Source organism: Procambarus clarkii, chromosome 59 (genome assembly GCF_040958095.1).
Source record: "Procambarus clarkii isolate CNS0578487 chromosome 59, FALCON_Pclarkii_2.0, whole genome shotgun sequence".
Classification (NCBI taxonomy): Eukaryota; Metazoa; Arthropoda; class Malacostraca; order Decapoda; family Cambaridae; genus Procambarus; species Procambarus clarkii.
The window spans coordinates 28,203,721-28,215,138 of NC_091208.1; the positions used below are offsets into that span (position 1 = coordinate 28,203,721).

At 57.6% G+C, this 11,418-nt stretch overlaps 1 protein-coding gene across 1 annotated transcript; it reads left to right on the top strand.

Annotated features, from left to right (window-relative positions):
* Nucleotides 1-727: 727 nt before the first annotated feature.
* LOC138353772 (aggrecan core protein-like) lies at nt 728-8,184 on the top strand. Its single transcript, XM_069307172.1, has 5 exons — nt 728-817; nt 3,636-3,767; nt 4,686-4,817; nt 7,336-7,485; nt 7,804-8,184. The coding sequence occupies exons 1-5, from the start codon at nt 728-730 to the stop codon at nt 8,182-8,184; spliced, it is 885 nt and encodes a 294-aa protein (XP_069163273.1).
* The last annotated feature ends 3,234 nt before the right edge of the window (nt 8,185-11,418 follow it).

The following is an 11,418-nucleotide window of genomic DNA, read 5'->3' on the forward strand; positions in this document are numbered from 1 at the left end:
AGTCCCCCTCCCAGCGAGTCCCCCTCCCGGCGAGTCCCCCTCCCGGCGAGTCCCCCTCCCAGCGAGTCCCCCTCCCGGCGAGTCCCTCTCCCAGCGAGTCCCCCTCCCGGCGGGCTTCCCGACCGGCGGGCTTCCCGACCGGCGGGCGTCCCGACCGGCGGGCGACCCGACCGGCGGGCTTCCCGACCGGCGGGCTTCCCGACCGGCGGGCTTCCCGGCCGGCGGGCTTCCCGACCGGCGGGCGTCCCGACCGGCGGGCGTCCCGACCGGCGGGCGTCCCGACCGGCGGGCGTCCCGACCGGCGGGCGTCCCGACCGGCGGGCGTCCCGACCGGCGGGCGTCCCGACCGGCGAGGGGGACTCGCCAAGAGGGGAACTCGCCGGGAGGGGAACTCGTCAAGAGGGGAACTCGCCAAGAGGGGGACTCGCCGGGAGGGGGACTCGCCGGGAGGGGAACTCGCCGGGAGGGGAACTCGCCGGGAGGGGAACTCGCCGGGAGGGGAACTCGCAGGGAGGGGGACTCGCAGGGAGGGGGTCTCGCCGGTCGGGTCGCTCACCGGTCGGGACGTATTTGATTTGAAGTATAGAGTATCATTCAAATAATTCATTGCCAAAACCGCCACCAGTGGCGTCCTGGCCCATTGTCTGGCCTGAGGTGACACCAATTTTGTCGGTTCGTGACCAGACCGACCACCAGTGGCGTCCGGTCTGGTCACTGGCGTCCGGTGATGAGCTCCATCACCGAGGAAGAACGTGAGGTGAGCTCCATCACCGTGGAAGTACCCCAGGTGAGCTCTATCACCGAGGAAGAACGTGAGGTGAGCTCCATCACTGAGGAAGAACGTTAGGTGAGCTCCATCACCGTGGAAGTACCTCAGGTGAGCTCCATCACCTAGGAAGAACGTGAGGTGAGCTCCATCACTGTGGAAGCACCCGAGGCGAGTTCCATCACCGAGTTTCAAAGTTTTGTTTCATTTTTTTTTGTATCAAAATATAACTATGGAGAGGATATGGGAGGCCCAGCGATCAAGAAACTTTGCTGGGTGACTGGTTTGTGTCCGGGGATGGTCACAGCGGGTCAGGTTCGAGCCCCATGCCACCCATTGGCGTGAAATGAGAAATAATCCTGATTTCCAATTGTCGGAAATCTGACACACAAGTTAACATACAACAGTTACCCCTTGAAGGCTTTAGAGAATGGGTGATTCCGTGACGGAATCTTGTCTTGTCTTGTCTTGCGGGGTCTTGTTTGAGCATTGTTAATAATAGTAAAGTGTTTCAGGTCAGAGCTGGTGATGAGTGGAGCTGTGTTCGCGCCTCCGTCAACACGTGAAGCACCTGAATGCCACGAAGACCTTCCAACAAGCAAAAAAATCAAAATAATTTAAAATATGAACACCGTGTAAATCACCGTGTAAATCACCGTGTAAATCATCGAGTAAATCACTGAGTGTCTCAACGATCCCGAACTGGCGGTTTCATGACCGTATGAAGTACGCTTGTTCTTCTTCGTTCATCAACATAACAGCTTTACAAATGAATAGAAACTCAAAGAGTTGGGTTAAACTAAAGCCGATCGTGTCATCACGTGTAGCAGTAGCCGCCGTGTTCAGTGAGATTGTATCATGTCATCATGATACAATCATTGTATTGTATCATGATCAGACGTCATGATGCATGATACAGACATGATACATTGTATTCTATCATGTAGACGTCATGATTGTATCATATAATCATGATACAGATTCATGGAAGACACTCTAACCAGCAGGATTGAATTGATAAATAATTTAATGACATGTAATTTGTGAACTTCCTCGGTTCATCACCGAGGAAGTACCCGAGGTGGGCTCCATCACCGAGGAAGTACCCGAGGTGGGCTCCATTACCGAGGAAGTAGCCGAGGTGGGCTCCATCACCGAGGAAGAACCCGAGGTGGGCTCCATCACCGAGGAAGTACCCGAGGTAAGCTCCATCGCCGAGGAAGAACCCGAGGTGGGCTCCATCACCGAGGAAGAACCCGAGGTGGGCTCCATCACCGAGGAAGTACCCGAGGTGGGCTCCATCACCGAGGAAGTACCCGAGGTGGGCTCCATCACCAAGGAAGTACCCGAGGTGGACTCCATCACCGAGGAAGTACCCGAGGTGAGCTCCATCACCGAGGAAGAACCCGAGGTGGGCTCCATCACCGAGAAAGTACCCGAGGTGGGCTCCATCACCGAGGAAGTACCCGAGGTGGGCTCCATCACCGAGGAAGTACCCGAGGTGAGCTCCATCACCGAGGAAGTACCCGAGGTGAGCTCCATCACCGAGGAAGAACCCGAGGTGGGCTCCATCACCGAGGAAGTACCCGAGGTGGGCTCCATCACCGAGGAAGTACCCGAGGTGAGCTCCATCACCGAGGAAGTACCCGAGGTGAGCTCCATCACCGAGGAAGAACCCGAGGTGGGCTCCATCACCGAGGAAGAACCCAAGGTGGGCTCCATCACCGAGGAAGAACCCGAGGTGGGCTCCATCACCGAGGAAGAACCCGAGGTGGGCTCCATCACCGAGGAAGTACCCGAGGTGGGCTCCATCACCGAGGAAGTACCCGAGGTGGGCTCCATCACCGAGGAAGTAGCCGAGGTGGGCTCCATCACCGAGGAAGAACCCGAGGTGGGCTCCATCGCCGAGGAAGAACCCGAGGTGGGCTCCATCACCGAGGAAGAACCCGAGGTGGGCTCCATCACCGAGGAAGAACCCGAGGTGGGCTCCATCACCGAGGAAGAACCCGAGGTGGGCTCCATCGCCGAGGAAGAACCCGAGGTGGGCTCCATCACCGAGGAAGAACCCGAGGTGGGCTCTATCACCGAGGAAGTACCCGGGGTGGGCTCCATCACCGAGGAAGTACCCGAGGTGGGCTCTATCACCGAGGAAGAACCCGAGGTGGGCTCCATCACCGAAGAAGTACCCGAGGTGAGCTCCATCACCGAGGAAGTACCCGAGGTGGGCTCCATCACCGAGGAAGTAGCCGAGGTGGGCTCCATCACCGAGGAAGAACCCGAGGTGGGCTCCATCGCCGAGGAAGAACCCGAGGTGGGCTCCATCACCGAGGAAGAACCCGAGGTGGGCTCGATCACCGAGGAAGAACCCGAGGTGGGCTCCATCACCGAGGAAGAACTCGAGGTGGGCTCCATCACCAAGGAAGAACCCGAGGTGGGCTCCATCACCGAGGAAGTACCCGAGGTGAGCTCCATCACCGAGGAAGTACCCGAGGTGGGCTCCATCACCGAGGAAGTAGCCGAGGTGGGCTCCATCACCGAGGAAGAACCCGAGGTGGGCTCCATCGCCGAGGAAGAACCCGAGGTGGGCTCCATCACCGAGGAAGAACCCGAGGTGGGCTCGATCACCGAGGAAGAACCCGAGGTGGGCTCCATCACCGAGGAAGAACCCGAGGTGGGCTCCATCACCGAGGAAGTACCCGAGGTGAGCTCCATCACCGAGGAAGTACCCGAGGTGGGCTCCATCACCGAGGAAGAACCCGAGGTGGGCTCCATCGCCGAGGAAGAACCCGAGGTGGGCTCCATCACCGAGGAAGAACCCGAGGTGGGCTCCATCACCGAGGAAGAACCCGAGGTGGGCTCCATCACCGAGGAAGTACCCGAGGTGAGCTCCATCACCGAGGAAGAACCCGAGGTGAGCTCCATCACCGAGGAAGAGCCCGAGGTGGCGTGCATCACCGAGGAAGTACCCGAGCTGGGCTCCATCACCGAGGAAGTAGCCGAGGTGGGCTCCATCACCGAGGAAGTAGCCGAGGTTGGCTCCATCACCGAGGGATAACCCGAGGTGGGCTCCGTCGCCGAGGAAGAACCCGAGGTGGGCTCCATCACCGAGGAAGAACCCGAGGTGGGCTCCATCACCGAGGAAGTACCCGAGGTGAGCTCCATCACCGAGGAAGAACCCGAGGTGGGCTCCATCACCGAGGAAGAACCCGAGGTGGGCTCCATCACCGAGGAAGAACCCGAGGTGGGCTCCATCACCGAGGAAGAACCCGAGGTGGGCTCCATCACCGAGGAAGAACCCGAGGTGGGCTCCATTACCGAGGAAGTACCCGAGGTGGGCTCCATCACCGAGGTAGTACCCGAGGTGGGCTCCATCACCGAGGAAGTACCCGAGGTGGGCTCCATCACGGAGGAAGTACCCGAGGTGGGCTCCATCACCAAGGAAGAACCCGAGGTGGGTTCCATCACCGAGGAAGTACCCGAGGTGGGCTCCATCACCGAGGAAGTACCCGAGGTGGGCTCCATCACCGAGGAAGAACCCGAGGTGGGCTCCATCACCGAGGAAGAACCCGAGGTGGGCTCCATCGCCGAGGAAGAACCCGAGGTGGGCTCCATCGCCGAGGAAGTACCCGAGGTGGGCTCCATCACCGAGGAAGTAGCCGAGGTGGGCTCCATCACCGAGGAAGAACCCGAGGTGGGCTCCATCACCGAGGAAGAACCCGAGGTGGGCTCCATCACTGAGGAAGTACCCGAGGTGAGCTCCATCACCGAGGAAGTACCCGAGGTGGGCTCCATCACTGAGGAAGAACCCGAGGTGGGCTCCATCGCCGAAGAAGAACCCGAGGTGGGCTCCATCACCGAGGAAGAACCCGAGGTGAGCTCCATCACCGAGGAAGAACCCGAGGTGGGCTCCATCACTGAGGAAGTACCCGAGGTGAGCTCCATCACCGAGGAAGAACCCGAGGTGAGCTCCATCTCCGAGGAAGAGCCCGAGGTGGCGTCCATCACCGAGGAAGTACCCGAGCTGGGCTCCATCACCGAGGAAGTAGCCGAGGTGGGCTCCATCACCGAGGGATAACCCGAGGTGGGCTCCGTCGCCGAGGAAGAACCCGAGGTGGGCTCCATCACCGAGGAAGAACCCGAGGTGGGCTCCATCACCGAGGAAGTACCCGAGGTGAGCTCCATCACCGAGGAAGAACCCGAGGTGGGCTCCTTCACCGAGGAAGAACCCGAGGTGGGCTCCATCAACGAGGAAGAACCCGAGGTGGGCTCCATCACCGAGGAAGAACCCGAGGTGGGCTCCATCACCGAGGAAGAACCCGAGGTGGGCTCCATTACCGAGGAAGTACCCGAGGTGGGCTCCATCACCGAGGAAGTACCCGAGGTGGGCTCCATCACCGAGGAAGTACCCGAGGTGGGCTCCATCACGGAGGAAGTACCCGAGGTGGGCTCCATCACCAAGGAAGAACCCGAGGTGGGTTCCATCACCGAGGAAGTACCCGAGGTGGGCTCCATCACCGAGGAAGTACCCGAGGTGGGCTCCATCACCGAGGAAGAACCCGAGGTGGGCTCCATCACCGAGGAAGAACCCGAGGTGGGCTCCATCGCCGAGGAAGAACCCGAGGTGGGCTCCATCGCCGAGGAAGTACCCGAGGTGGGCTCCATCACCGAGGAAGTAGCCGAGGTGGGCTCCATCACCGAGGAAGAACCCGAGGTGGGATCCATCACCGAGGAAGTACCCGAGGTGGGCTCCATCACCGAGGAAGAACCCGAGGTGGGCTCCATCACCGAGGAAGAACCCGAGGTGGGCTCCATCACCGAGGAAGAACCCGAGGTGAGCTCCATCACCGAGGAAGAACGCGAGGTGGGCTCCATCACCGAGGAAGAACCCGAGGTGGGCTCCATCACCGAGGAAGTACCCGAGGTGGGCTCCATCACCGAGGAAGAACCCGAGGTGGGCTCCATCACCGAGGAAGAACCCGAGGTGAGCTCCATCACCGAGGAAGAACCCGAGGTGGGCTCCATCACCGAGGAAGAACCCGAGGTGGGCTCCATCACCGAGGAAGTACCCGAGGTGGGCTCCATCACCGAGGAAGTACCCGAGGTGGGCTCCATCACCGAGGAAGTACCCGAGGTGGGCTCCATCACCGAGGAAGAACCCGAGGTGGGCTCCATCACCGAGGAAGAACCCGAGGTGGGCTCCATCACCGAGGAAGAACCCGAGGTGAGCTCCATCACCGAGGAAGAACCCGAGGTGGGCTCCATCACCGAGGAAGAACCCGAGGTGGGCTCAATCACCGAGGAAGAACCCGAGGTGGGCTCCATCACCGAGGAAGTACCCGAGGTGGGCTCCATCACCGAGGAAGAACCCGAGGTGGGCTCCATCACCGAGGAAGTACCCGAGGTGGGCTCCATCACCGAGGAAGTACCCGAGGTGGGCTCCATCACCGAGGAAGAACCCGAGGTGGGCTCCATCACCGAGGAAGATCCCGAGGTGGGCTCCATCACCGAGGAAGTACCCGAGGTGGGCTCCATCACCGAGGAAGAACCCGAGGTGGGCTCCATCACTGAGGAAGTACCCGAGGTGGGCTCCATCACCGAGGAAGTACCCGAGGTGAGCTCCATCACCGAGGAAGTACCCGAGGTGGGCTCCATCACCGAGGAAGTACCCGAGATGGGCTCCATCACCGAGGAAGAACCCGAGGTGGGCTCCATCACCGAGGAAGTACCCGAGGTAAGCTCCATCACCGAGGAAGTACCCGAGGTGGGCTCCATCACCGAGGAAGTACCCGAGGTGGGCTCAATCACCGAGGAAGAACCCGAGGTGGGCTCCATCACCGAGGAAGATCCCGAGGTGGGCTCCATCACCGAGGAAGTACCCGAGGTGGGCTCCACCACCGAGGAAGTACCCGAGGTGGGCTATTACCGAGGAAGTACCCGAGGTGGGCTCCATCACCGAGGAAGTACCCGAGGTGGGCTCCATCACCGAGGAAGAACCCGAGGTGGGCTCCATCACCGAGGAAGTACCCGAGGTGGGCTCCAACACCGAGGAAGTACCCGAGGTGGGCTCCATCACCGAGGAGGAACCCGAGGTGAGCTCCATCACCGAAGAAGTCCCCGAGGTGGGCTCCATCACCGAGGAAGAACCCGAGGTGGGCTCCATCACCGAGGAAGTACCCGAGGTGAGCTCCATCACCGAGGAAGTACCCGAGGTGGGCTCCATCACCGAGGAAGTACCCGAGGTGAGCTCCATCACCGAGAAAGTACCCGAGGTGGGCTCCATTACCGAGGAAGAACCCGAGGTGGGCTCCATCACCGAGGAAGTACCCGAGGTGAGCTCCATCACCGAGGAAGTACCCGAGGTGAGCTCCATCACCGAGGAAGAACCCGAGGTGGGCTCCATTACCGAGGAAGTACCCGAGGTGGGCTCCATAACCGAGGAAGTACCCGAAGTGGGCTCCATCACCGAGGAAGTACCCGAGGTGGGCTCCATCACCGAGGAAGTACCCCAGGTGAGCTCCATCACCGAGGAAGAACGTGAGGTGAGCTCCATCACCGTGGAAGTACCCCAGGTGAGCTCCATCACCGAGGAAGTACCTCCGGTGAGCTCCATCACCGAGGAAGAACGTGAGGTGATCTCCATCACCGTGGTAGTACCCCATGTGAGCTCCATCACCGTGGAAGTACGCCAGGTGAGCTCCATCACCGAGGAAGAACGTGAGGTGAGCTCCATCACCGTGGAAGTACGCCAGGTGAGCTCCATCACCGAGGAAGAACGTGAGGTGAGCTCCATCACCGTGGAAGTACCCCAGGTGAGCTCCATCACCGAGGAAGAACGTGAGGTGAGCTCCATCACCGTGGAAGTACCTCAGGTGAGCTCCATCACCGAGGAAGAACGTGAGGTGAGCTCCATCACCGTGGAAGTACCCCAGGTGAGCTCCATCACCGAGAAAGAACGTGAGGTGAGCTCCATCACTGTGGAAGTACCCCAGGTGACCTGCATCACCGAGGAAGTACCTGAGGTGAGCTTCATCACCGAGGAAGTACCCGGGGTGACCTGCATCACCGAGGAAGTACCTGAGGTGAGCTTCATCACCGAGGAAGTACCCGGGGTAACCTGCATCACTGAGGAAGTACCTGAGGTGAGCTCCATCACCGAGGAAGTACCCGAGGTGAGCTGCATCACCGAGGAAGTACCCCAGTTGAGCTCCATCACCGAGGAAGTACCTGAGGTGAGCTTCATCACCGAGGAAGTACCCGGGGTAACCTGCATCACCGAGAAAGTACCCCAGGTGAGCTCCATCACCGAGGAAGTACCCCAGGTGAGCTCCATCACCGTGGAAGTACCCCAGTTGAGCTCCATCACCGAGGAAGTACCTGAGGTGAGCTCCATCACCGAGGAGACGACTACGACCTGGTAGTCCCCCTCCCAGCAAGTTCCCCTCCCAGCGAGTTCCCCTCCCGGCGTGTCCCTCTCCCAGCGAGTCCCCCTCCCAGCGAGTCCCCCTCCCAGCGAGTCCCCCTCCCAGCGAGTCCCCCTCCCAGCGAGTTCCCCTCCCGGCGTGTCCCTCTCCCAGCGAGTTCCCCTCCTGGCGAGTCCCCCTCCCAGCGAGTCCCCCTTCCAGCGAGTCCCCCTCCCGGCGAGTTCCCCTCCCAGCGAGTCCCCCTTCCAGCGAGTTCCCCTCCCAGCGAGTCCCCCTCCCAGCGAGTCCCCCTTCCAGCGAATTCCCCTCCCAGCGAGTTCCCCTCCCAGCGAGTTCCCCTCCCAGCGAGTCCCCCTCCCAGCGAGTCCCCCTTCCAGCGAGTTCCCCTCCCAGCGAGTTCCCCTCCCAGCGAGTCCCCCTTCCAGCGAGTTCCCCTCCCAGCGAGTCCCCCTCCCAGCGAGTCCCCCTCCCAGCGAGTTCCCCTCCCAGCGAGTCCCCCTTCCAGCGAATTCCCCTCCCAGCGAGTTCCCCTCCCAGCGAGTTCCCCTCCCAGCGAGTTCCCCTCCCAGCGAGTTCCCCTCCCAGCGAGTTCCCCTCCCAGCGAGTTCCCCTCCCAGCGAGTCCCCCTCCCAGCGAGTCCCCCTCCCAGCGAGTCCCCCTCCCAGCGAGTTCCCCTCCCAGCGAGTCCCCCTCCCAGCGAGTCCCCCTCGCCGGTCGGGAAGCGAGACCTGCAGTAAGCGAGACCGAGAGAGACGATAATAGTAGCAAAGCTACGGAGGAAATTATTCTGAATGTCAGGATTTTTTTATGGATAAAGAACACAGTTGGAAAGTGAAGTAATATTTATACCTACACCCTCCTCCCCCCCCCCCCCGTCCCATCCCTAATCCTTATCTTTCCCACTGATATATAGTTTAACGGCTTGGCGCTTTCCTCCTGATCGTTACCTGCCCTTTATTATATAGGGAATATTAGCACATTATATATGTTAATTTCACTATGTGTGTAACCTTGTCTAGCTTGGTAAACTTACTACACACTCATGAGTACGTGTCCAGCCTGGTAAACTCACTAAACACACTCATGAGTGTGTCCAGCTTAGTAAACTCACTATATACTCATGAGTGAGTCCAGCTTGGTAAACTCACTATATACTCATGAGTGTGTCCAGCTTGGTAAACTCACTAGACACTTATGAGTGTGTCCAGCCTGGTAAACTCTCTACACACTTATGAGTGTGTCCAGCCTGGTAAATTCACTATATACTCATGAGTACGTGTCCAGTTTGGTAAACTCACTACATACTCATGAGTCTGTGTCCAGCTTGGTAAACTCACTACATACTCACGAGTCTGTGTCCAGCCTGGTAAACTCACTACATACTCATGAGTACTTGTCCAGCTTGGTAAACTCACTATATACTCATGAGTGTGTCCAGCTTGGTAAACTCACTATATACTCATGAGTACGTGTCCAGCTTGGTAAACTCACTATATACTCATGAGTGTGTCCAGCCTGGTAAGCTCACTACAAACTGATGAGTGTGTCCAGCCTGGTAAACTCACTACACACTCATGAGTGTGTCCAGCCTGGTAAACTCACTATATACTCATGAGTACGTGTCCAGCTTGGTAAACTCACTATATACTCATGAGTACGTGTCCAGCTTGGTAAACTCACTACCCACTCATGAGTGTGTCCAGCCTGGTAAACTCACTACACACTCAGGAGTGTGTCCAGCCTGGTAAACTCACTACACACCCATGAGTATGTCCAGCCTGGTAAACTCACTACACTCTCATAAGCGTGTCCAGCTTAGTAAACTCACTACTCATGAGTGTGTCCAGCTTGGTAAACTCACTACACTCTCATAAGCGTGTCCAGCTTAGTAAACTCACTACTCATGAGTGTGTCCAGCTTGGTAAACTCACTACACACTCATGAGTGTGTCCAGCCTGGTAAACTCACTACACACTCAGGATTGTGTCCAGCCTGGTAAACTCACTACACACCCATGAGTGTGTCCAGCCTGGTAAACTCACTACACACCCATGAGTGTGTCCAGCCTGGTAAACTCACTACTCACATCTCTGGTAAACTCTAACGCAACATTTCCCACAAGGTCGGTCACCATATTTACAAACTTTTAAACCACTTAAGATCCTTTACAAAGCAAATCTCTCCCAGTTTTCTCGGTAAATATTGAAAATTTCCGCCTCGACTCTTAAATGGTCCATTGGTTCTCAGCTCGGATACGTGCCTGACGGAAACGCTTGGGCTCAGAAACTGAAACTTCAGAAACTGTTACTGACGCCAGGCATATGGGGGGGGGGTTGAAGAGAAGTGTCAGGTGAAAAAGGCAAAACCATTACAGGTATACTGATCCACCACCGGCAGGTAGACTGTTGACCTAGACATGATGGACTGAAGTAATCTCTGTATATACCTTCCTTGGAGTTCCACACACCATATCCAGGACCCAATTAAACCTGCCGGCTGGTCAGCAGGCTGGTGCCACAGCTTCAATAACTCTTCAGAGACTGACAGGCTCTAGGCCAGACACAAAGCCAACCACAACAGCCAAGTGGAAACCAAAACTGGAATGGTATTCGAATGTAATAACGTTATCTCTTGTACAATTTTCTGCGTCACATTGACAGGAATTTTGTCCACAAAATATTCCGAACGGAACACTAAACCTGCAAACTTTATTAGTGCCTTTACAGACTTTATTGCTCAGCACGCTGTCAGCTGCTCAGTAATATTGCTCAACACGCTGTCAGCTGCACAGTAATATTAATCACCACGCTGTCAGCTGCACAATAATATTGCTCAGCACGCTGTCAGCTGCACAGTAATATTGCTCAGCACGCTGTCAGCTGCACAATAATATTGCACAACACACTGTCAGCTGCACAGTAATATTGTTCAGCACGCTGTCAGCTGCACAGTAATATTGCTCAACACGCTGTCAGCTGCACAGTAATATTAATCACCACGCTGTCAGCTGCACAATAATATTGCTCAGCACGCTGTCAGCTGCACAGTAATATTGCTCAGCACGCTGTCAGCTGCACAATAATATTGCACAACACACTGTCAGCTGCACAGTAATATTGTTCAGCACGCTGTCAGCTGCACAGTAATATTGCTCAACACTGTCAGCTGCACAGTAATATTGCTCAGCACGCTGTCAGCTGCACAGTAATATTGCTCAACACACTGTCAGCT

Coding starts and splice junctions, on each gene's coding strand:
- LOC138353772 (XM_069307172.1), top strand. CDS start 728: ATGAGCTCCATCACCGAGGAAGAACGTGAGGTGAGCTCCATCACCGTG. Junction 3,768..4,685: donor TCACCGAGGAAGTAGCCGAG/GTGGGCTCCATC, acceptor TCCATCACTGAG/GAAGTACCCGAGGTGAGCTC. Junction 4,818..7,335: donor TCACCGAGGAAGTAGCCGAG/GTGGGCTCCATC, acceptor GAAGTACCCCAG/GTGAGCTCCATCACCGAGGA.